Here is a 26,717-nt window from a genome sequence, read left to right on the forward strand (position 1 = left end):
TTTTCTATTTCACAATTTCTACATCTGACAGGAGTGAACGTTCATCTCATTAAATATCAGGGCTGTTCTTGAAGAGATATTCTGCCTACAAACAGAAGAGTTTCCAAGTTATTTTCAAGTCTCCAATTCTAAAATTCATGCAACACAACAAAAATATAGTGGATAACATCACTTTACACAACACTGCAGAAAGTATTAAATGGCTCTAAAATGTAATTTCTGGCAGACATGTGAAAGAAACCTCACACCCCACAAATAACATCCACCTCCTTGTCCCTCTTGGTAGCAGTCATCCCATCTCTATTGTGAGCAAAAGAAGGAAGTGAGCCCATTATGACAGTATTTGTCATGGAGAATCCAAGAGAGCAGCCAAGGGACTGATTTCTGGACACAGGAAAGTAGATGATACTTGATCTTGAAAAGTTACGCATTTGGTAAGGAAGATTTCATGCTCCTAGAGCTACAGGTAGTTGGCACTCATCAGCAAGCAAAAACATGAAAACAACTGAACATTCCTTATTGCCTGCAGTGGCACACAGCATTTCATTTTAAGCTTTTGCTTGGTTAATAAAACATTTCATCAAAACAGTGAGAGCTTGTTAAGAACTTCCTTAGAATGTGCAGGAAGAACAGCGGTACAGCAATAACTTAGCAACATCTGAATTCTTGTCTGAATGCAATTCTGACCCACCCTGCTTTCTGGCGAGACCTGAAGTATTTAATTTCTTGAGGTCCTTTGCAACTGGAATTATTCAGTAGATATCTTCTAGGATTTACTCATTAAGTTATCTGTGTATTGCAAAGGGAACTACCAAAGGGCTTCAATTTATTATTTCAATAATGTGCTCTGTTGTGCCTAGAGGGGTTTATCCTTTCTAGAGGGTAGATAGAGAGTGATATCCTGCTTTCTGGTCTCTATGTCACAGCAGAACTGGCAGAGTCCCTAAGAGATGCAGAGTACACATGCCAAAGAGATTCTGGTAGTGATTCTTGTCCTATCACTGTTTAGCAAAGCTGGATTGTGTCCTTACTTGATACACAGTATCAACTAATCCTATAAAGAGTAGTTGCTGTTTTTTTCCATTTTCACAATAATTACTGCTCACCAGAACTACAGATCCAAACCCTTAATTAATGTTTATCGTGACTGTGGGGAAAAAGATTTTCAGTCCTTATATTAACAGAGATTCTTTGGGTCTCTATGAATATTCAAATATATTTAAGAAATATGGTGTAATCTTCTTACCAGAAAATCAACTGGATCATCTGGCCTGATCCTACAGCATTCATTTATCCCTTGCATAAGCATTGGCATGACATTCCTCATTAAATAGTTTCGTAGTGGAACAGACTGGGCCTCCAATAACTCTTGCTCTTGTCTTTTCACTTCCTCCAGATGTTTATTCTTCAAATAGTGAATAAAATAATAAAGGATAAGGTTTATAACGTTTTAAAAACAGCACTTGATTAAATAATAATGGTGGGCTAGAGATAAAAATAGAGGCTGTGATAGAACTTTAAAATGTGCTACTTGGCAGGATAAACTATGAACTGTTTATTAGAGCACATGGCACACTGAGGACAAAGAATTAAACAAAATGAAAACTGAAATAATCTTAGTAAAATTATTTTACTTTTCTCTCTATAACACTTAAAAGGATCTTTATTCTGAAGTCTCCCTGTAGTCCTGTTTCTGTAAGGTATTTGGCAAAATGGTTGGAATACACTATACTATTACAAATGCAGAGCATTTATTTAGGGTTCTTTGAATGAAAGGGGGAGGATGATTTTTTTTGCTCAGAAGAGAGCCCTGACTAAATAACTATAAAATTTGCTGGGTTTTTTGTTTGCTTGTTTTGGGTTTGGTTTCTTTGCTTTGTTTTGGTTTTATTTAATTTATGTCAGTTTTTAAGGGGGTGGGGGGGCACGGACAGAGAGTTAAATAGACCAAAATCACAGTGAATTACATCTGTTCACATCAGCTAAATTTATTCCTAAATTCTGGTTAAGTCAAATACAATGACTACACTCAAAAAGGAGAAAGGGTGGGGCAATGAAACTGCTGCAAGTTTTTCTTTCTTTCGTTTAATAGCACTTGACAGCATGCATACTTGCAGTAGTTGTGTCCAGAAGATTACTCAAAACCATTTTTATTGTCCACTCTTCACTCATTTTATTCATCAGTAGCTTGAGTCATCTATACATACAGCAAGCGAATGATACTTTGAAGTTTGCTTTTATATACTCAAGGTATAACACAAAAGCTATGTTCAGTTAAAACTGATATACCAATGTCTGGAAAAGATATTTACTTATTCACTCAATCCAGGAGTACTACTGAATAAATCCTGCAAGTGGTCTTTGGCCACTACTTAGAGACAGCAGCTAATCTACAGTCTATCATAGAGCAAATGAAAAGTTGCTTAGATTTCCTGAGCATCTGCCTATTTAAAAGGATAAACCTAAGCATACATTTAAGTACCTACTTTAGCTTTGAATAAACATCTAACTTCTTTTGAAAGTTAGATGGCTTTGGACTGAACATATCTAAAAATGTGTTAACTGCCCTTACTACTGTTTTAAACAAGTTCAGGGGGAGTACAAAATGCTTTTAGTATTGAATGAACTGTAAATAAGCCTAGAGGTAACAAAGAGAACTTATTTACAAGCCAACATCAGAGCAAATCTTTAAAAGCGAGAAATTTCAGGCCATTATTTCCCTATAGGTGTGCATGGGCATTCAAATATAAAGAAAAGATTTCCCTATGGAATGATCAGTTCGTCTTTAAATAGCTCTAAAAGATGACAACAGAAGAACTACCTTTCTGGTGAAACAATCTGATTTCAGGTGTGAACAAGAACATTCTTAGAGTATGCATTTTACATTATTTACCTAAAATGTCCTTAGGTGTGGCAAAGTAAATAAGGACACAGCATCATGTGAAAATCCTGGGAGGTCAAGTACCTTAAATACCAAGTACTTAGTAAAGTATTAGCAAACAAAAAGCATTCTTCAGACTTTATCAGGTAGTCCTCCCTGAACTGATGACTCAGCTCTCAAAGGTGTTTCTGTCCCAGGATGAGAAACCTTTCTGCATTGCAGACTGCCATACTGATCAGTGTTGAGTTAAAAATCTAGTTTGGAAGGCATGATAATTAAGACTTGTGCAGCTGCTTAGATGTAAGGTGAGCAGATGCAGTCCTAGAAGACTGGCTATGGGAAATCACTATTGATTACAGTAGCTATTTTTGAAGGGTAAAATAAAAGAGCTACAGCACAGCAGCAAGGTATTGTTAGCCAGGGAATGAAGAACTCAACTACATGAAGCAGATAAGCAGGCACTTTTTTATTGCAACGCTGGGTGCTAGGTGGAATTTCCACAAATCAAGCACACCCCATGCTGATTTCGTCGTTACATTTATACACAAAAATTACAAGTTAGTACACTCCCAGTCACAATGATTGGTTAGTGATTCACATATATTTACAATATTTTCTGTGCTATTCTCTTCTGTTACTATGCTTGCACAGAGGAAGGGTCTTCCCCTGGGCAAGGGTCTTCTCAATCTGTGGGTGTGTTTTTTAGTATTATAGTGAAGGCAGTTCACTTCAGAACACCTTAAAATTAAGTTTTGTTGCCAAATTGGCCAGCTAGATTTCTGCCTCGCCAGGTTGTCAAATAACTCATCCTATGTACAATAGACTCTAGGTGCTCTGGTTATGGTCTACAGAATAAGGGCTAAGGCTAACATGATCCAGAGAATAGGGACTTCAAGCAACGCAGCATCGTATTTCAAGCAGCACAGCAACCCATACATCATTGGTTAATAAATGCTAACATAATGTTAACATCAAGCCTAACTTCTTAAATCAAGATGTTCTTATAGTTGTTTCACAAACAAGCACAAAATACAGAAAGATTCAGTAAAACTTAAGATAATCTGCAACACTTTCATGAAAGTATTTTAAAGACATGCTGATACAAACTTGCCAAAAAAATGCTATGCTTGTAATCAAAAAGAGACTATATTCTTTAGGCTGGGCCTCAAAATGCACTGTGAAGAGAGTTTTAACCCAAATCTAAAGTATGAAATCAGGAACTATAGAATTTATGTCACGCTTTTCAAGTGTATTTACATAACAAAGTGCTGGTGTGTCCCAAATCTGGGTTCTTTCACCAGGTGTGCAAGAAGCCAGTAAAGACACAGGGTCAAGGTATTTATTTTGTGTCTGCAGAGATGGGTTCTAGGCGGTAATTCCACAAAGCTAGCACACCAATGCTCTCAAATCACAATTAAGTATACACCAAATATTGACATAGTCAATCTTCTAATATATATATAGTATTATTCTATGATTAGCTAAAACTTGCATAACAAGTAGGTTAATACTCACCTCAATACAACTTTTAAGATTTCCACTTCCTTAATCTTTTGAGCAGGATAATCTTTTGGGGTAGGTGGTCTATGAGTTGGTGGTTGTGATCTCTCCCTGCCAGAATTACCTTTCCCCCAGTTTCATCTGGTTTTGGCAACTCTAAACAGTACTTCACAGACTGTTGCCCAAACAAACCATTGTTCACTTCTATGGTCACCATCTGAGGCAGACACAGATTGCTACCAATTGTTAGAATTTGAACAAGTCCACCAAGCAGTTTAGCTAACTTAATGTTAACCTTTAAGTTCTGACATCACTGGAAGCAATCTAATACACGTAAATAATAATGGTTTCCTCCAAAATATGTATTAACCTACCCACTCTTCCCAGTTTGCCATCCTTTCAGCCCTTTCCTCAGCTTCTTTACGCTCCTGTTCAGCTTTTTCTTGAGCTTCTTTGACAAGGCGTTCCTCTGCTGCTTGGCGTTCTAATTCCGCCTTTTCTTCATCTGTCAAACCATAATTGCGAGGTTCCCCGATTTCTTTGATGATCTCTTTTACAATAAACCTGTTCTCAGGGTCTTCAAGTTTGGCTACATCTTTTAAATAATACAAGAGAATTTGTCAAGGATTTCGTAAGTTATCAATGGACATTAGTAAATAACTGCAAGACCTAAAAATATATAGTGTTCACGTTGTTTAAATTTTCAGGTATAAGATGTTTTCAGTTTCTTATAAATGTCATCTTTTTGCTATACATAATTTTTAATTTAAGTTTTCTACATCTGATTTTCTTTACTAATTTCAACTAAAATAGTTTGTCTTTTCAATATGGAGTAAGGTAGAAATAGTTTAAAGTAATTTTTACAACTGTTGTGTTTATCAGTTGCAGCTTGGCTAAATTTTGAATCTTGAAAATGAGGTCATTCAATTATCAGAGATGTTTCTGTCACCAGTCTTAGATCAACTTATCCAGGTGCATAAAACCACGAGCTCTTGACCTCATCTTCCCCTTAGGTTACACAATAAGTTGTTAAGACTTGGCAACAAACTCCAAAGTTTTCACTCATATGGATTTACAAATACAGAGGCCTATCTCTAGCTGAGCTTTTACTTTTGTGTTATAGCTACAAAACGAACCTGTAACTTCATGTAGGAGCATAGACCTGCTCTTTCGTTTTATTCCTCCTGCCTTTTAATTGCTGGATGCTACTTGCATATTAAACTTGAAAAAAAGGAAAAACCCCAAACTAACAGAAAAATGGGGGTGGTTCCAGGGCTTTCTGGGCTCTGTATGCATTCAGTGTGAAGAAACATCTGGCAGAAATGGTATAGAAATGTACATGGAAAAGAGGGCATTTCAGGTATCCAGAGAAAACAGAAATAAAGGACTGATTCAGTGCTAAGGGACTGGAGATCCAAAGGGACAGAAATGGGTATGGAGAGCAAGCAGAGAAAGGGGCAAAACCAGAACAGCTAGAAACCAGCATTTAGATGAGAATCTAATAGTCCCTACTCCACAGTCCTTTGCTTTATGAAGTTATTTTGAACGCTGTTGGCAAAGCATGCTTCCACTTTCTTTCTAACCATCAATTCAGAGAGAAGACAGCTGTCCAATGCTAACACCATTATTCCAAGAGTTTAAGTGTTTGTGATTTGGACCTGAAGTCCAAACTCTGCTAACAGATTGAGGAGAAAGCTAACATAATTCTACATGGTAAAATTTCTTTTACAGCTTCCTCTTAAAAATTCACTAATAAAATTGAATTATGGAATCATTGAATGGTTAGGGTTGGAAATGACTTTAAGATCACCTAGTTCCACCCCCCCTGCCATAGGCAGGGACACCTCACACTAGACCATGTTGCCCAAGGCTCTGTCCAGCCTGGTCCTGAACACTGCCTGGGATGGAGTATTCACAACTTACTTGGGCAGCCTGCTCCAGTGCCTCACTACCTTAACAGTAAAGAACTTCCTCCTTATAGGTAATCTGAAATTCCTCTGTTTTAGTTTGAACTCATTGCCCCTTGTCCTCTCACTATAGTCCCGGCAGAAAGAGTCCCCCTTAGCACCCTTGTGGGCCCTCTTCACATTCTGGAAGGTCTGCAATGAGGTCTCCACTCAGCCTTCTCTTCTCCAGGCTGAACTTTCAACTTTCTCAGCCTGTCTTCATACATGAGGTGCTGTAGCACCCTTATCATCCTCGTGGCCCTCCTCTGGACTTTCTCCAACAGCTCCATGTCCTTTTTATGTTGAGGACATCAGAACTGCACATAGTACTCCAAGTACTGTCTCAAGAGAGCAGAAGGGCAGGATCACATCCTTTCTGAAGTATTCTAAATTCAATGAATAATACATTTTCTATGTCAAGCAGTCCATTGTTTCTGCAATTTTAGCTTCATCTGGATATACAAATCAGAGAGCAAACCACTTTTCTAGTCATTGAAATTATTGCTAAGAATGCTATCAGCATTGGATTTGAGGTCTCAAGGACTGCATTTTTTTTCTTAGATGGCCAAGCAAGGTTACAATGAAAATATTACAGCAATCATAATTAACTACATGTGTCCTCAGAAATATATATATATACATACATATACATACACAAAAAATTAGTTTAGCACTGATGCTAATTGAGAGGAAAGGTCACTAGAAAAGGAGTTCAGAAATTAAGGTCTTCAGAGGAAATTGCTTTTAAAAGTTGAACGTGTTTTTTTGTAGATGATCTAATATGTCTGTATCACCATCCCCAGATGAGAAAAACAAGACACAAGATAACTGACTTGGAGACTTTATGCAGTGAGTCACTGTAGCGAAGTAGGATTTCCAGAATCTTGAAGCCCACTCCTTTGTACTAATCATATTTCAAACTCAGAAAAAATAGTCATAAAAGTAATCCATAAAGCCATATGTTATGATTTTCTAAAATTAAGGTAGAAGAAAATTTTGATTATTTTTAGTCAATATTTAAAAAACAGGCAAAATTTCTTTAACCATTTCCCACTAAGTTCCTTCAAAATATGACTGAGAAAGCAGGTGGCTTTCTGCTTAAATCTGATTGTACTTAATTTTATGGATCTGATAAACCAACTGGAACATCAGCTAGAATGGAGGGGTATTGGCAGAGCTGAAGTTTCCTCACTGAAGTTATCTTTATAATCTGTTGTTACCATTTTACAACAGAAAGCTATACGCTTGCATACTTAAGAGGGTAGAAATTGGTGATATGAATATAGTTAAAGAGGGAGTTCCTGAGATAAACAGGACCTAAAGACAATGCTTCTTTGAAGATGAGAATTAACACTATAAACTGAATGTGAAAATCATCTGAAAGTCACTGAACAGCATAGTTGTGATACCTCAGTAATTAAAATTAGTAGGCCAGTGTGTTTCCTTATTTGGAATAGACTAGAGTTTAAGGGCAATCTTTTGGTGTAATTCTTAGCAGAAAATACTGCAACATTCTATCATAGAATATACACTTTATAGTCCTCACCAAAATAAAAGACACTCTTCGACAGGGCTACTACTTGCATATCCAGAAGTGTGTGAGCTAGGAATATGACCAATTGATGGCATCAGGCCTTAATATTTACCATTTCTTACATTTACTTTCTTCGGCAGAATTACCTCAATTCTAGAATGATTATACTAACACATTACTTTTTTGCACCTCTGTACTTCCTAACATGTATGGTATTATTCTCAAGATAATTTCCATTACTGACATTAAATAGGAAAACTTAGGAAATCAGTTATGGCTGAGGTTATTCAACAATTAACTTGTCATAAGTCATCTCAGATGGACATTCCAAATATCAGCAGTTTGATTTTAGATGTGGGGTCTTCCCTTTGTTCTTTCCTTGCTTCCCTTTTCCTCTCCCACTCAAAAAAACCCCTACCACCACAATTTTCCTGAAGACTGCTGTCATCCTGATCTTGCTGGTTTTGAATAATCAGATGTTAGTAGTCTCCTCAAGATTTCCCAGAGATCACAATTTTCTAGATAGTGTGTAGAGAAGACAAATTTTTTCACACACAGGTATAATGCAAAACAGATTCAGTCCTAGCCTTCTACCTTTAATTTCCAATCATTTTCTTTCGTGCTTCATTATTTACAGATTAACCATATATTGTCGTGGCATCTGAAGATAAGTCTAAAGAAAAAATATAAGCAACAATAATACTGAAAGTCCATAAGTCTATTACTCCAGTCTGAAAGGATGCCAGATCCTAAATCAGAAAATTATTATTAACAATTAAACCCCTTTAAAAAAAAAAAAAAAAAAAGCAAGCAAGTTAATTGTATGAAAACAATTCAGAATCCTTATGAGTATTAAAGATATTTTTGCAGGTATATAATTAAATACATATGTACACTGAAATGATAATTAAAATATTGTTTATATATGTACAGTTGCATAATCTACTAATTTTATTATTTCATACCTATAAACTGAGGATGTATTTCAATTTCATCAAAATAGTTGAGAACAGTCTTATCATCTGTGTTTAACTCTCTGAAAACATTCAAAGCTTGCAGGAACCGGTCCTGGGTATAATGAGTTCCAGCAACAATGCTCTCTGGCAGACTTATTATTCTGTTTATAAGGAATTCATCAGATGCAGTCAATGAAATAACAAATTCTGTGAAGAAGAGCACATTATCAGTGCCCATAGATTTTTATTGTCTTTCATCTTTCTTACTTATTTTAATAATAAATGTTAAAACATAATCCAACATAAATTAATGTGACTTGTGTATATCTTTATAGAGAATTTAATTGTCAAATGCTTATATTCCACTTCTTCAGTTAGAGCAATCTAACAATACTAAGAGACATGTCTATAAAGAAGCTACATACTCCAGTTTCACCAAATTGTTTCTGAGCACTATCAACAAGACTAATCCTCCAGTAAGCAGCGCAAAAACCTGAAGAACAGCAATGCAGTGTTGTCCACATTTTCTGAGAAAGCTATCATACAACCAATACATGCAATAAGAATAGGAGGGGGAAAAAAAAGATAATATTATGAATGCAGCAAGTAACACTGGAAAATTTAACAACACACTTATCTGTCAAGTCACCAAAAGTTGTCACTCTGTATTTTGATTTTTAATCTCACAATTAATATTTTTTTGATTTTTAAACTCACAAATAATAATTGTTACCAGCCAACAGTTGACGGCATTTTCACAGAAAAAACCTCAAAGCCAAACACCAACAAACCAACCAAAGAGAATAAAATACCCACAAACCGAACCCAAACGTTCCTTCTGGTTAATTGTTCACTTTCAAATAAAGGGCAGCAGCATTACATGAATTAGATATTTATTCTGTGTTAAATACGAACAGATGGAGTGTATTTTAGACTCCTCGTTGGTGGCAGCAGCATTTGAAAACTCCTCAGTTTATTTAAAAAGAAATCTATCAAACTTACCAGGTGTGATTAATGTATCATATTTAGGTATTTTGCTTTTTGCTCCTTGTTCGTCTTCACTTTCCACTAAACCAAAAGTAAGAAATAATTGACATTTTATTCTGAAGCAATAGCATCATTATATTTCCTAAAAATGTGCCCAGTACAAACACAGGTTTGTCCGTATTCAATACTAATTGTTGGAAATCAATCAACATACAGAGGATTCAGTATGTAATTCATGCTGCCAGCCACCACAGAATTCTACCCTGGGACACAGTTGTTTGCCTATACTGCGGAATATGCACATGCATATATAATTTTAAAATGTGTCCAACTTTAAAACTGCTGTCCTGACCCTGGCCTCTCCTCCTTGCAAAGTACATTGTTCTGACATGAATGCAGACAAGGCACAGAACAGTGAGTAGAAATATTTTACAGTATTATGGTTACAATGGTTTCTGCCATCAGCTGAGCATGGTAATTTACAGCCGAACAGATTAAACTGAATAAGACTATTTTCTGTTTTCCTTCAAATCTCACAATGTAATTTACACATGGAGATAATTCTTGGTCCTAATGCATGGGCAGTGGTTGCTCACAATTAGAAATGTATGTCACAGAGCTCCTCTGAAGTCGTATCTACCGTAGCTGATCTAATAGAGCCACTCTAACCTGGCTCATAAAACATATATTGCTGCTCTGGCTGGATCCCCTCATTAAGCAGTCCTCTAAATATTATGAAGAAATTCTGCCTCAGAGTTTGCTTGAGTAGAATGAATGTTTTTGCAGAACAAGAAAGTATCATCACATCTGTGCATTTACTTAGCACTTTACCAGGAAAGTATGAAAACTATGTTGCGCTTAATTTAAATAAGGTGCTTTATAATCCTTCTTACATTTTGAGCATCATATGAAAACAGTTTTGTTTTGTGTTCTGTGTTGCAGTCACTGCAATGCTGATGTACTTCAACTAATATGGCACTGAGAACAATAATGATGACAGTATTAGCAGCAATAAAAAACAAAGTAGCAATAGAAAAAAAAAAAAAGCAACAGTACTTACAATTAAAAAGGCCATTTGCCTGTTCATAGGTTTCTGGGAACCCATCTAAAACATATCCCTGATTCCTACAAGGCATTGATTTGAGCTTGTCCTTCATAAATTTAGTAATATACTCATCATCTAGTTGACCTAAGACACAAAGTGGGTTAATAGGTACTTAGTTTATAGCAAAGAGATATCTGAAATTATTCTACTAACATTTTAATTCATTCATTGGAGAAACTTCTATTTAGACACCCCCCCAAATAAAAGTAATTTGAGTTACTGTTTGTATATTACATGTTGTCAGCGATCTATGGAATATGAAAGTATAGCTACAAAATAAAATTACATTTGTATTTACAAGGTTATAAATATTAGAACTTTGAAGACACTCAACATGACAATAGCATTTTTGGTTTTGTTGTGGGGTTTTTTCTTCTTTGTTTGTTTTTAAAATAATACCATCAGATTTTAATAGGAGCAGCAAAAAAAAAAAAAAGAAAAAAAAAAGAGACAAAAAAAATAATTTTCTGTTTACAATTAATAGTAAGACTTAAAGATAGTCCTGCAAAACAAGCATGAAATAGGTTTTATAAGTTTCATTTTCAGATGAATAGATTGAGATATGAAGTGGTCAATTAACTTGGCTTACATTGTTGCACAAATATGTGGGAGTAAAAAGTTTGGGTTTTTTCTCTCTGATTTTATCTCCTTTTGCTGCTATTGTCTCCAGTTTTCTACTTTGTTTTGCTTTGGCTTTTAAAAGTCTTAAATATTTATAAACCCTTGTGATCATAACAGTATATTATTACTTTGAAAGGCATTACTACTTTTAACAACAAATCAAGACATGCAGAGCTGATGCTGCCATAGATCTCATTCCTAAAGCTTCTGGGTGTGTTACAAATTCATTGCTTTAGAGTTACACAAGATCCAAATGAGGTAAACCTTCAATGGTAGAATGCGCTTTTAAGGGGCATCACTTTATAACACATGGAAAATGTTAAGCCCTAAGTCCAAACCTACATGATTTTATTAATATATAGATGAGAATTAGTACTTTCCTGTAATGGCAATTTTTTTAGACCTTTTTCAATCTACAGGCATTAAAATTGTTTACAGGATTCACTAATTACAGGATTAATAACATTAATTTACAGGATTCAACTAATTACACTGTAGAGATGGCCAAAATGAGGTATAAAGTACTCAAAACCCACCACAAGCTCGTATGACAGTGCCCTAATTATTTTTCTTACTAGAATATTTCTTTACAAATTTGATAAAGATATTATTCACCAACCTTTATATAAATTATGTTCCTTGTTCCAAGAAGAAAACATGTTATTAAAATCCAGCCAAGAATTTTATGCTTCTGAGTATATCATTGTTACTTACATATCAAGTTATAGGCTAAAAATAATAACATAAAATGTATAAAAAAATAGAAAGATGGAAGTTCTACAACTAAAAAAACACCACAGTGTTTTAAAAATATACCACTTTTAAGATACAATTTACATAGTGTAATTATACTGTATTTGATTTTTAAATAGGGTACAGATACATACAAATGGACAGGGCATGATTCTTGCTTATAATAGGAAGTAAAAGTTCTAAAGCACAAATTTATTTCCTGATTTTCCATTGGATAGGGTTGCACTAGCTACGTAAATCCCATCTTAGTACTTCGTGCTTCCTACCTGCATTCTGCTCCATGTTTTCTTCTATTGCATCTAATAACTCCTGTGCCTCTTCTACATTTTCACCCCGCTCCTCTTCCTCACCATCATGTCCCTCTCCCTCCTCTCCCACATTGTCAGTGTCTAGTTCTTTAGGAGCCACAATTTCTTCCTGACAACAAGAACAGAAATAAGAATAGGCTCAGAAATTCTGTACCCAAATTTGTTTTATACAAAGATGTAGTAAAAGAAAAAAAATATTAAACAATTCATTTTATGTAAGCTCCTGGACAGTGAGACACTGAACAACCTTCAGTCTCTTGAAAGAATGTAATGCCCTCTCCAGAGGTGATCAGAATGTCAAAATAGATTTCCATTTTAAAATAATAGAATTAAAACTAATTTCTGAATTATGCTATACCATTTTAAGTCACAGAAATTGAAATACTAGTAATACTAGAAAACAGCAACACACCAGATTTGCTATTGCTTCAGAAATCACATCTTTTGATTTAATGTGATGTAGCTTGTAGTGTTTGCAGAGTTCTTCAGCAATGGTAGATTTGCCAACCCCAGGAGGACCATGAATGAAAATTTTGAGAGACTGGAAAAAAAAGGGTAAAGATATAACATCATTGAAACAATAGGGATGTTTTTATGTAAAAGAACAATCTTTTTTACTATAACTAATGGGAAATATAATTAAAACAGAAAATATATTTTAGTTTTATTAATTTGCATATTTCTCACTGAATATCTCTTGCATCATCCACAGGCTTTGAGGAACACAATTAATTTAAATGTATGATGTTATCATTGGAGAAAAAGTATGCTTCTATTTAGTAGACTCACAGACTGTTTTGTGGGGGCATTATTAGTGTTTGTATGATCAAAAGAGATGAAACACAACCCTATAAATAGGACACAGTAAATTCTGGAATAAGGTCATGGACACTCTACTATACATGTGCCATAGCTGTGTTTCCCAGCTGAAATGGAGTTTCTGTCATTACAATGGTTATTTTGACCTCAGAAATTTCAGATCCACTTGTATATCTATATTTTGCACTGATTCTTTTTTTAATTAGATGCATATGTAGTCAGATGGAGCAGTTTAACCCAGCCACTGACCTGATATTCCTTCCAGAGGTAAACAAGCACTTTTAATGAATAACATTAAGCAATTGTAGTAGTATTTTCCTAAACTTCTGTTCAAAGTTTGAATGTGATTTATACATGCTGAACAGCTTGATCATATCAAGACATATGTGCAGGCATGCCAGCCTTTTTCTGGACCTTTTAATAACCTTCCCTGTACATTTTAATACGGAAATTCTAAATGTTATGCTAATACAGGGAACAGCAAAATTGCTCAGAACATTAAGCAACACAGCAGGGCAAAATTCATTGCAGTTGAATATCCTGGCTCACTAAATATAATGAAGGACACAAAATACTCACCTAACTACTGACTATTATAAAAAAGTCTAAATAAAAGATACACTTATTGTGTTCTTGGACAAAAATATGCCATATATTGCATGCAGAAACTGGTTTCACAACAGCATCTCCTCCATCAGGAAGCTTATTTGCATTTACAGGGTTTCAGTTTCAGGCATAAAAGAAAGAAAACTTACGAATTATTGTTTTAATGACTATTACCTCTTTTTTTTTTTAACTAGTTCATTAAATTTTCACTAAGCTGTATCAGTCCTTCATGTATTTTTACTTAAAGAAGTTAAAGCTTGTGTTTATATAACCATTTTATATAGACATTTCTGTTGAAAAGAAAAGAAAGATGCATTGAAATAGCATACACCAAACCATTACCAGTAATCCTCGCCTTTGCTTGTATTCCTTGACAATTTGCTCAATGTTCTCCACCAGTCCCTCCTGAGCAACCCACTTAATGTTGAAAGACTCTTTCACAAGCCCAGATTCCATACGCAGGTTGACAAGCAACATATCCAGATGCATTTGCTAAGGGAGCAAAGCTACGTTTATTTACAGGCTTAAGCTATGCCTGTTAAAAAGAACACAGTTAGCTTAAACTAAAGACCAGAATGGAGGGGTGAGAATGGAAAGAATTAAAGCATAAGGAAAAAAGTTTTGTGCACAAAGCCAAATAGACATTTTAAGCTTTTTAAAAATATGAATATTTTCTCATGAACTATTAGAACATGAAACATTAAACAATCATTCTGTACAATGCAAAGATTTCATATAATTGCAGGGAATAACCTCTTTCATAAATTTGCTAAGTACCATCTTCAAACTATCCAGGTTGTAATTTGTTTATTTCTCCTATGAACAGTTTATTCCAGATAACTAGATGAATACAAGATAATTTATGTATGCTGTGTTCATCAACCTCAGTGGCACCTCAATATTAACTCTTTTTTTTTGTTTTGTTTTCTTACTTTTTATCATTTTGTGTAGGTTTTGTTAGAATGCTCTAGTATGCTCAGTGCTTTTTTAAATCAGGCTGTAAATCCTGAAAATAATCTCTTCTATGATGGTTAAGATATGAGTTAAACCCACTTTATGTATTTTTACGCATGTTTTAGAGCTTAATTTTTCTGGTAAAATAAAAAAAAATAATCTATATTTCATGTTATTATACTTATGCTTTCCTTAAGTAATAAAAAGAAGGGAAGTACTGACTGTTAAGCCTTTGCTCAGGAATGCATCTTCTGTTGGAATCTTCTCAGTTCTTCCTGTTCCAACATTTTTACTGATACACTATCAGGAAAAGAAAAATACAGTTATCAAATCAAATTCTTAGAAAAAAATTGAACAGTATTTCTGCATATAAAACATGCTTTAAATTTCATGTTACACTAATACCTGAAAAATCAGTATACTGACTTGAAATAGATCAAAGAACAGTATATTAACTTCAATGTAGGTTTAAACAGCTTTGTTTTGCTATATACCACTTCCTTTTTAGTACTTGCAATTAAACAAAACAAAACTAAACAAGCAACAAAATCCCACAACACAAAACTGCAGCCCAAAAGATTCCAGAAAATTGAAAAAATTGATATAGAGTAACAGATCAAATCTACATATATTCCAGCATTCTGTCTCAAATGATGTCAATTAGCAGACATTAGTGAACAAAAGTAAGAATCATAGATTCATAGGATGGTTAGGGTTGTAATGGACCTTAAGATCATCTAGTTTCAACCCCCCTGCCATGGGCAGGGATGCCTCACCCTAGACCATGTCATGCAAGCCTCTGTCCAACTCGGCCTTTGAACACTGCCAGGGATAGAGCATTTACCACTTTTTTGGGGAAAAGCAGGTAGGATGCTCCTTCCAAATACTCTTCTAATCTTCAACTATTTTCAGCTCAGAGAATTCCTAAACTACAAATAGCTACTGTGCATTTAAGTAACTTCTCAAGGCATTTCTCTCCCATGTAGCTTGGATGGTACAGCTTCCTGCCAAGGTAGCTCTCTGCAGCACTCTCTCTACTGGGCACTTCCTGTCTCAACAGGAACTGTCCATTGACTCCTGCCCTCTATTTCCCATTTGTAAACAATCACATATCCATGAAAGCACCCAACCGCTTTTCTTAGGGTGCCTAGCTGCTTCTCAACAGCTTTTGGTGAAAGACTACTTTGAAAGTCTTTGGGAAGACTACATCAGCTTGTTCCCCCTAATCCATATTTGCTATCCACATTAAAGAACTTCAGGAGGTTTCCAATGTATTTCAAAGTACTTTTTGGAAAGTATTTCTTGGAAATTATTTTACAAAATTCACACAGACTGCTCCCAAATAGATCATATGTATCTGTGTGTTCTTTCATTTATTATAATAAAAAAAAAAGCTTAAAGACTTTCAGTATCTAATTACAGTACTGTGAATCCCATAACTTTCTTATATAAAATTTCTCCTTAGGTTAACAATAATACTGCAAGAGTTAATTCTGCAAATTCAGGTCCAAATAATTTATTTTGTTCGAAAGACAAAAGACTCAATGGATTTAAAAATATTGTTTATGTCATTACACAAGATAATTCAGGAAGACCTAGGAACCACTACTTTAGTAAAATGTATATTTTCTAAAACCTTGAAGATATCCAGAAAAAAAAAAAAAAAAAAAAAAAAGGAAAGGAAGAATCAAATCTCTTACCTTTACTAATTCTTCCAGAGTGTGCACAGATCCATCTACTGCAAGGATGTAACGAGACTTGGGCCTGTGGTCTGCTACATTCTGTAACACTCTGAAACATTAGCAAGCACAGTCAGGGCTGGTAGTTGGAGAAGCATACTGGGCTTTCGTTGTTCAATGTTTTTCAAAAACAGTACAAAGAGTTTCTAAAATCTTGCAGAACTTTTCAGAGCACATATTTTCCTTAACAAAGAAGCACAGCTAGATATTTTATTTGGAATTTGGAAAGAAGTTTAAAGGATAAAAAGCAACATCTGTTGAAGATACTAATTTAGCCTGTTGTAGAGCCCATGATCCATTTCTAGTTCTGTGCTAGTGAACTAGGATCATGCTCTGAATGGATTACTGCTAGTCATTTCTTAAAACCTTAGTACTAGTGCAACAGTCAGATAAGGTTTCCATAAGTCTATGTCTAGTAGCAGGTCTAGTACTAAAGAAACTTAAGTCTCTGACTCAGTCAGAAAGGCCAAAGAATGCTCTTAAACCTACTGCATAAAAGCAACAGTACTCTTTAGTAGATTTGGATTTGTCATCTAGCTGTGTAGTAGTTATTGTCCAGGGATTTTTTTTTTTTTTTTTTTTTTTTACTTACGCTGCTAAATCAAGAACATGAATGGTTGGAATAAAATTGCTTCCATCCCCAAAAATGGGTACTGCAGGTGTCTCACTAAGCCAACCTCTCTGAAAATACAAATAGAGAGCAACGTGTGGAGAAAAAGGTTATTTTTAACTACAGGTAGAAAAAGGAGCATTTGTTTACTAGGCAAATCTGCATATTCAGGATTTAAAGTTCAGTTTCTTGAATTATTAATGGAACTGCAGTAAGGAAAGAATTCTTGAGAAATACACACTGGCAGCCTACTAAAAACAATGAACTTTTTTTTTTTTAATAGAATATAAAATGTTTGCTTTTATTCAAATATTTTTTGATCTTGACACATTTTATTTTGTATCCCAAATAAAGGAAATACTTGGGGAAAAAAGATAATAAAATGTTGAGAAGAAAGAAATTTTTCCTGTTTCCATTAATATGACAGATACCTTCTCACTGTAAAGTACATATGCAGATACTATTAAAAAACTATAGAAAAAACTAAAAAAATTTATATAGACCCAAAAAAGTGGGAAACACTTCCACTGTAGATAAAATGCTTCAAGTGGATCAAATCATCAGTTTTGTTTACAAAAGTATTAAGCTTATGATACCAAAGCTACTAAAAATGCATTAATCCAGTGTGGTTTCCCCCTAGAAATTAAATGAACCTTCAAAAATAGCTGGATGTCTACCTTAAAAAAGTAGTGCAAGACTCCTTCCCCAGCTCCATATTGATGTCCTGAGGCAATAATGTAAGTTGAAAATTTATGTTTGTTCTGTGAAGTAAAATCAACAAGAAAGTTTTAATAAAAATATGGTGCTGCAAACGGGACGCTTGCTTACCCTGAAACAAGAGTACTTGTGTAATGAGAATACAGAGTGTGTAAATTGTATCACTTAAAATTTGTAGCTCACTCAACTGTTGCATATCCTGTAGTTTTGTAAGTCATATTGCTAAGGTTTCCTTCAAAACACAAGCATTGCCCCATCAGAATTGATCTATGTTTGAACTGAATTTCTAAAAAACATATTGTGCTAAAAATATTGAAAGTTATGTAAATCAGTAAAGTGAACAGGATAACTCATGCTTCTGCTTCCTGTTTCCAAGAAAAATAATTCTGAAATTCATTGAAGCTTTTTCTAATTGCATTATATTTGCCTTTGACTGCCTAAAGATGTGGGAAATGCTGGAATGATGATTTTACAATTGTTTTACTTTCATTTTGATATAAAATTAAAAAAAAACAAATCCATGAACTAAGTGTTTTCCTAGCCACACACCATGATCAAACCACACACTTTTTGCTGACCATTGTTGCATAATGTAACAAATTTGCCTGTCCTGTCTGTTTACATATAATGTTACTGCTTCGATCAGTGTTAAGGATGGTTACACAAGGCGGGGGGGGGGGGGGGGGGGGGGGGGGGGGAAGAGAAAAAGAGAAAAGGTTTTTTAAATCATCTTAAGGAGAAGAATGTTCAAGAAAATATTTTTAATTAGGACCAGTCACTTTGGAATTTTAAAGGTGAAACAAAATTATTAAATAATTCTCATGTTGTGAAGGCCCTAGACATTGTCTATCTACATAACTATGTAAAAGAATCTGTATTTACCAGCAGAGGGAATAAATGCCCAGATTTGAGACTTCCTTTTTTTTTAAAAAAAAAAAAAAAAAAAAGCATCTTTTGTTATTTTATACTGGTTCAGAAACATGAAACTAAGAACGATGTCAGTCAATCTTTATGCAAGCAAAGCATCATAGAGAGGGAAGACAAGTTAAAACATCAGTATATTGTATCTGCTTATGTGTTTTTATCTCCCTACTCAAAAATAAAACTGTAATAAAAACTATCTTAACTCAGTTGTTAACCTCTTAACAGGTTGTTACCAATCACAGGAAACATTAAAATTAGAAAACATTACAGATTGCATAAGAGCTCCCACACTTAGTTTGCTTGGGCAATACTATGACACAGTTTGTGCCCGAAGAGCAGTATCTCCCACGATTGCTCTGGGCAGACTGCAAACATGCCCCCGGAGAATTTCCATCTCCCAGCAGGAAAGTCTGCCTCTTGCGAAAGCACAGGAAGTACTATTCCTCATCTCGCTTAAGAAGAATGTAACACAAAGGATTGTATTCTATTTACCTTGCAGGAGCTTCTGCAGTAGCCAGTTGTGGAGACAAACCAGTTTGGCACTGAGTGCTATACTTCACTGAAATACAAAGCTCTGAAACAGGTTCAGTTCCTCTAAAAGTATTTATTTAGGGTCTCAAGTCACATATGAGAAGATACTACTTGAGATGACTTGGATATACGGAATTTAAAAAATAAGCCAATTACTAGGCAAGCTCCAGTTACATGCAGTATGTTTAGTCATGAGTTCAAGTTCCTGTGTAATATTCATTAAAGCCACCAGATGTCACATTCTAGCTATCATAATCAGTTCTAGGCTTTGGTTGCTTTGGTTGCTTCACGTTTGCTTGTTTTATTCAAATAAAATGTTTGAAGAGGGAAACAGGTGTAAATTAATGGATACAGGAACTGTGGTTGCACTGAGAACAGAGCTGGGAGATGAAAAGCTCTTCTGGCTGTGGTAGGCAAATGTTTCTCCAAGGATTCTGAATTTTGCATGACCCCAGAGTCAGTGAGTTCAGAGAAAAGCTACATAGCCTGAATGCTCTGCCACAAAGGTAAAGAATTGCTAGTGGTAAAGAGCAAAGACTTCTAGCTCATAACTCTTGCTGAATTTTGAGCAAAATCTGTGGGAGATACACTAACTCAAGAGGGGTGAAATCTTGCTTTAAGCAGCAACAGCCTTTGAACTGCAGTATGAACAGATACCAGGGCTAAGAAACTTCTAGCAAGAAGAGCAAGATCTCTATATGGCTAAGAAGGCTGCTGAACCCTGTTGAGCTCTTTGCAGGGACACTGTCATCTGTTTAACACATGGCATATTCCCCATATGCCACTGAACTTCAAAATGTGTAAAAATCATCATCCAAAAGTCACCAGCCATCACAGGAAGCTAATGTTGATCTGCCAGGATGAACACATGCTTTGGAGCCCTCCTGTTCCAAAATGCTGACGGAAAATAAATAGAGACAATGATACCAGTTGATGCTGTCCCTGGAGTTCTGGAGGAAAAGGGCTCCTTTGAAAGGCTGACAAGAAGTATGTAGTGAAAATATTCAAATTGTTGTATATCGTTCCAGGGTCTTCTCAACAGACATTCCACCCTGACAAACATTTAGAAGCTAATTACTTTAATAACTTTGTTACTAGTGACTCACTGCTTTGGACTTGTCATAAAAACTGAGTCAGTGGTTCATCTGGGTGTTACAGGTGGCAGAAGTTATTGAGAGGTTTGGCAGAGGCTCTTTATAATCTTCATGTTTTTAATACTACAAGCATGAAAGTTATTCTGTAGGCTTAAAACTTCAAGTTAGCACAGTAAAAGTAAAACTATTTACCAAATTTTACTGACATTCTGTATGGCATTCTGCACTATTAAATCCATGTTAGAATAAAATGCAATTTCTAGTGCAATTTTCTCAGCAGGGCATAAGATGACAAGTGTGTAATCAAATCTGACTAAAGGGGTTTTCGCCCTTCTATAATTAGCCGCTAAATTTCTACAATGGACACTAAATTGTATTTATTTTGGGAGACTGCTACCCCACAAAGAGAATGACCAAATGACACCTTCATCATACAGTGCATTTCATCGTCTTCCAGTTTTCTTTCCTGACCTCTACAACACTCCATTGTTAATAGCAACAGCATCACTTTTCCTGAGTTGTGAACCACAGTCTGAGGTATGTATTCAATAATGGCTCTTAAATACAAAGAGAGGCATGGTCTGTTCTCTGGCAAGATTAAGAGTCTAATCTGATTGAAACAAATGAAGCTAAATGAAGTGATTTTAAAACACATAAGAAGTAATAACACATATTCTAGATACTCCAAGTCAGCTCTATAGCCATGAATTTAAAGTCAATTATAGGGTGGAATAAAAGTCAACAAGCCTTCTGATCCAAGAGCACAAACTATCCAGGAACATGCTAGGTGTGGCCAGAACATCTTCCAAGTATTCAGATGAAACATAATATTAACATAACTTGCTCATATTTAATGATGCTGCTTTCCTTTAAAACTACACTAATATCCCTTCCGTCTACATTCTTTCATCCTCAAGTCTTTCCCCAGAGAGGCCTCAGCTTTCTCTCTGATACAACCAATGAAACAATATATTTTTTAAATGAAATTAGCATGATTTACTTATTACCTAAAGAATAAAGACAGAATTTGGGATTTGTATTATACAGACACTTATGTTTCAAATGACATTATAATATTCTCTGTACTTGATATTTTATTAATAATTGATGTTACCGATATTGATGATATCCATATCCGTATAACAGAATAAAATACTCTTAAATATTCAAATTGTTGATAATTTCCTTTACTAAGCTAATGCTGTCTGTAAGAAGACCAACCTATTTTTATATAAACAATTTTTACATACAGTCTTCCCAAGTTTGAGAATGAGTTTTTCAGCATTTATGTGATCTGTAAAGTTTGGATGAGCTCTTCTCCTGCGATAATCTTCATCAGTAAAAGCAATCTCAGGATCTTCCTGCAAAGGAAAAAATGTAGCTGCTATACATGTTGTAGGTAAATTTTTAAAAGACTAAATGGTCAAAATAAGTTCTTCAAAATAGTTTTAAAATCTGTTTTAACTTTGGTTTAATTTAAATTCTTAAAATTTCTGATTCTGATACTTGAGGTTCAACATTTTGAAAGCTTCAATAGTTCAGTTTTCACAGTAAGATTTTAAACTACTATTTATACTTTAAGAAACATGAATTTTAATTCTATATATAGCATTACACAAGCTTGAAAAACTATTTCTGTAACAGTAAATTTGAGAACTGCAACAGCATACTACAAAGCATCCCCCATGGCTCCTGATGATACTTATAATATAAAGATGTATCTATTTATCTCTCCATACACTAATTTAAATATGTATTTCATCAAATATGTAGTAAATAGGGGCTTTTTTCATGACTGAAGGCATATTGTGGTTAACATAGCTTTAATGTCTTCTCCAAGCAGTTCCTAATGCCTGCCTATATCATCGTAGCCTAGTGCCTAAACTTCTTAGAATCATAGAATCATAGAATAGTTAAGAGTTGGAAAGGACCTTAAGATCATCTAGTTCCAACCTGCCTGCCATGGGCAGGGACACCTCACACTAAACTGTGTCACCCAAGGCTCTGTCCAACCTGGCCTTGAGCACCGCCAGGGACAGAGCATTCACAGCTTCCCTGAGCAACCCATTCCAGTACCTTACCAGTGACAAAATAAATTAAAAAATTTAAATTGTCCAACAGAGTAAATTTAACAATTTTGGCAGTAAGTTCAGAGCAAAAGGATCATGAGAAAAAACACACCTGCTGACACTAGATTCATTTGCTATTGTTGAAGTACATATTAAATATTTTGTTTAATGTAATTTAATGCATATTTTCTATTTAATGGAAATATTCAGTTAAAAAAAATAATTCAAGTTTTCATATTACTTACCGGGTCAGGGGGTTTGCTTTTTGCCCAGCTCATTATTGTTGAAACGAGGATGAATAACTTTTGTGTTGTAAAATGTTCTATTTCCATATGTAGGGCTGTTAAATGAAAGAAAAGTTTTTCATTTATTTTGAACTGTATTTCTCAAACTGTATTTTTGCTTTTACATAAAGGTCCTGGATAGACATTTACACCATAATGTTCATTGGGATATGTATTTTTAAGCAAATACTCTTTATTTGGGCTGGTATAAAATAATCAGGAGAGAAAAAAATTGAAAAATAATGGTAATAAAGAATCAAATTACTGTAAATAAACATAACTTACAAAAAGCTACATATTGGGTGTGGTGTTAGGGGAAGAAACGAACTATTAATGTTTATTGACTACTAAGGTACTAAAAGAAAAGTGTGGGGTTTTTTCATGACTGAAATATAAAAACTGCAGAATTAAACTTAAATTTAAAGCAAAATAATTAAATGTGGTTTGTGTAACTTATGATGTTATTCAAGTATTTATGCTACAAACAGGAAAGCATCATTTAGCTTAACTAGCATATAAAGAATAATATTGCGCTGTCACCATAAAAAGATTCCAGATAATCATTAGAAATTGGATATAACAATCAGGAGAAAGACCCTGAAAGACCATTAGCAGTACTTTTTATTGGACTTCTAAGTAAAAATATTTTTAAAATAATTACATAAAATATCAAAACATTATTTGAATATCACAGGAGCAAATATTCTATCCACCTCCCAATGTAAATAGATGATAGTTTATAGTTATTTAGGGAAATAATTGCCTATACAGATATATTATTTGTTGGAGCATTCCATGACAGCTTTTCTACCTTATGAATGCTAGTGTGAATTCCATGGTTCCTTGCTAACTAACTGAACAATTCCTGTGGCATTTCTTCCTCAAGGAACCCAGTTTCATACTACAGTAAACCCTAAATCCCAAAGAATTTCATTACACATTTATGGTAAATTTTGATGGCTGTATAGCTGTCGTGGTTTAAACAGCCACACAGTTTCAATTCCACCCCCCCCCCCCCTTCTTTTCTTCCCCTCCCGGAGGGATGGGGAGAATCGAAAGACTGTAACTCCCAAGGGCTGAGATAAGAACAGCCCAGTAACTAAGGTATAACACAAATCACTGCTGCTATGACCAATGATAATAATGATAAGAGAAATAACAAGGGAAGAGAATACGATACCACCTGCTGAAATGAGCCTGACCGAGAAGAGAGTGCCCTTCTGGGTAACTCCCAGTTACCTCCAGGCCATGATGTGCTGTGGTATGGAATATCTCTTTGGCTAGTTTGGGTCAGGTGTCCTGTCTCTGCTTCCTCCTGACTTCCCCTCCTCCCTGGCAGAGCATGAGACTCACAAAGTCCTATGGCCAGTCTAAACATTTGAGCAGTAACTAAAACCATCGGTGTTACCAGCTCTGTTCCCAGGCCGAAAGTCAAAAACACAGTGCTGTACCAGCTACTAAGAAGGAGAAAGAAATGACTGCTACTGCTAAACCCCGGACAACAGCAACAAGCTTTCTGTTATAGTTGATAGCTATACTAACCAGAAGCAGCCCATATTGCTTCCTCTATTTGGTTTGCATCCTCAGTGATATTATACAAAACAATCTCACACTCAAGCAAGTGGCTTAAGAGCTCTTCTCGAGAAGACACCTGGGGAAAAAGATTGTTATTATCTGTCATTAAGTAAAAAAAAGGGGGGGAAAAATCCAAAATTTCTTTCTGTTCAAGTTTAATTTACTGGTAGAATGTATTTTTCTAACACTAGGATGTCAGAATAATTCATAAGACACGTATCAAATTTTACAAATAAAGTGATGAAATGTAAATTAAATGCTGAAACTTCTAATTTACAGTACACATTAATATAGTTCAAGAAGATATACAATTTTTACTGCTATTTCAGGATTCATATTTTCAGTGCAATTGTGAGTATCAAAAAAATAACTTTTATAGTCATTCTAAACAAGGTGGCAGAATGGAGAAGACATAAAAAAAAAAAAGTCTATTTACTTGCAAAATTGCATCCTGTCATTTTTGTTGTATTCCTTGCATCACTTGAGCAAGTTCAACAAACACTTTGGGCAAGAGCAATGATTAAGATTAAATTCCACCAGCCATAAATTAATGATTGAACAGCTCAACTGTATAGAGGTTTAAACCAATATTTTTCAAATCTTTGAAGAGATTCTGGATGTTCAATTTGAGACAGAGGCAAGTTTAGTTTCAGAAAACTAAATCAAGTAATAAGCAATTACATTCTTAAAAGCAAGTCTCTTTCAGTTAACTGAACTCTGGACATATCTTTATAAAAAGATCTAAGTATTCAGAATAATTAGCTGCTAGTGAAAGCTGATTTCAGTGAAGAAATAAGAAGGGGGACACTAACTTTGGTTCCAGCACCACTACCTTTAAAACAGTGATAAAAGACACGGAAGAGACAAGAGATACTTGAGCTGTGTGTTCTGAGGGAAAAAAGAGCAGATCCGCGGATCACAAGTATGGATGATGTCCTGTCTGTAACTATCTTTTCTAAAAAGTCTACTTTGAGTCTGAGTTCCCTCCTTTTACAATTTGCTGTATCAGACCTATCAGAGAGAAGACAACAGCATGGAGGAAGCAGAAGAAACAAAATACATGTGTACAGCTGCCAGAAGCAACAAAATACTGGTTAATTAATGCAGGCCATTTTACATTACTTATTTCATGTCAGGATTTCTAATATTGTCTAATAGCAATCTGAAGTAAAACACTTACTGAATAAATTTCCTCTGCAAAACTTGGTTTAGTATTCTCTGGTTTAGAAAGGGTACCCACTATTCGGTAGACTCCCTCCTTTGGCCTACTAGAAACTTCAGCAGCCGAATTATCTTCCTCTTCCTCCTCCTCATCTTCTATGCTTTCAAGTGATGCCCCAACAACACATGTGGATAAATACTGCAATTATACAAGACATACACTTGTATGTAAATATATATTGAACCCTACACAGCTTCTCATGATCTTGGGAAGGTACCAGCTAGCCCTGATCCTGTTGTAGGTAACACAACTTTCCACTGAACAGGAAAACGTTAGGGACTCCTCAGCCCCATATGTAATGACTTATGTCCTACACCTCAAAGTCAAAGGAGTCCCTGGATGTCTCTTCTTCACAGCCTGACTCCTCTCAGGCTGGTGTTATCTCAGAGGTCTGTTCTCTCTCCACAGCTATCAGCTGTTGCCTGAGGCCTCCCGACTTGGTTTATCCACATCTCCTGCCCCTAACTCTCATTTTTCTCCTCCTTTTAATCCCTTCTTGCCCCCAGTCCATCTCCTTAGCAGCTATTTTAGGTGATCCCAGCCACCCTGGAGGCCACCCACAGCTTCCTGCTGCACTATCAGCCGAGGGACAGGTGAGCGCTCCTCGCCAAGGGCTGGGGCAGGCAGGAGGGCGGTGGCGACTCAGGCAGCGACCGCTGAGTGAGAAACCGCCCCCCACAGTCACCTCGCCGATGCTGCGGCCGCAGTAAGAGTCAAGATGGTTGAGGAAGACCCGCCGGCCCTGCAGCGGCTCCTCCGCTGACTCCGACATCGCCACAACCTGTGCCGGGGACGCGGACCGTTGCTGCGCGACCAGCAGCGGCTGCGCAGTACGAGCAGTAGCAGTGGCGGTGGCGGTGCCGGGCACTGCGGCCTGCCCTGCGGGCCAGGGCCGCCGGTAGCGCGGGTCGGGCCCTTGAGGTGTGCGTGCGCTCCCTTTTTGTTCCTAATTTCGTCTGACAAACAGCAATAGCGGTAGTCA

At 35.7% G+C, this 26,717-nt stretch overlaps 1 protein-coding gene across 4 annotated transcripts; it reads right to left on the reverse strand.

Annotated features, from left to right (window-relative positions):
- On the reverse strand, positions 1 to 26,507 carry AK7 (adenylate kinase 7). Of its 4 annotated transcripts, XM_065683916.1 has the most exons (18): positions 26,421 to 26,507; positions 25,694 to 25,873; positions 24,481 to 24,589; positions 22,900 to 22,994; positions 21,836 to 21,946; positions 17,997 to 18,080; positions 17,302 to 17,390; positions 16,671 to 16,761; positions 15,193 to 15,270; positions 14,359 to 14,508; positions 13,004 to 13,132; positions 12,550 to 12,700; positions 10,865 to 10,993; positions 9,820 to 9,885; positions 8,827 to 9,024; positions 4,756 to 4,976; positions 1,247 to 1,405; positions 1 to 85 (listed from the first exon to the last, which is right to left on the reverse strand). In XM_065683916.1, the coding sequence occupies exons 1-18, from the start codon at positions 26,505 to 26,507 to the stop codon at positions 50 to 52; spliced, it is 2,163 nt and encodes a 720-aa protein (XP_065539988.1). In that variant the 3' UTR covers positions 1 to 49. The 4 variants fall into 4 exon arrangements, with proteins under 4 accessions (XP_065539988.1, XP_065539985.1, XP_065539987.1 ...); XM_065683913.1 differs by lacking the exon at positions 8,827 to 9,024; XM_065683915.1 differs by lacking the exons at positions 8,827 to 9,024; positions 24,481 to 24,589; positions 25,694 to 25,873 and having other exon boundaries at positions 26,421 to 26,505.
- Between the last annotated feature and the right edge of the window lie 210 nt (positions 26,508 to 26,717).

Source organism: Lathamus discolor, chromosome 6, assembly GCF_037157495.1.
Source record: "Lathamus discolor isolate bLatDis1 chromosome 6, bLatDis1.hap1, whole genome shotgun sequence".
Taxonomy (NCBI): domain Eukaryota; kingdom Metazoa; phylum Chordata; class Aves; order Psittaciformes; family Psittacidae; genus Lathamus; species Lathamus discolor.

Coding starts and splice junctions, on each gene's coding strand:
- AK7 (XM_065683916.1), bottom strand. CDS start 26,507: ATGTCGGAGTCAGCGGAGGAGCCGCTGCAGGGCCGGCGGGTCTTCCTC. Junction 16,762..17,301: donor CATGTTCTTGATTTAGCAGC/GTAAGTAAAAAA, acceptor CTAATGTTTCAG/AGTGTTACAGAATGTAGCAG. Junction 86..1,246: donor ATGATCCAGTTGATTTTCTG/GTAAGAAGATTA, acceptor TTCTGTTTGTAG/GCAGAATATCTCTTCAAGAA.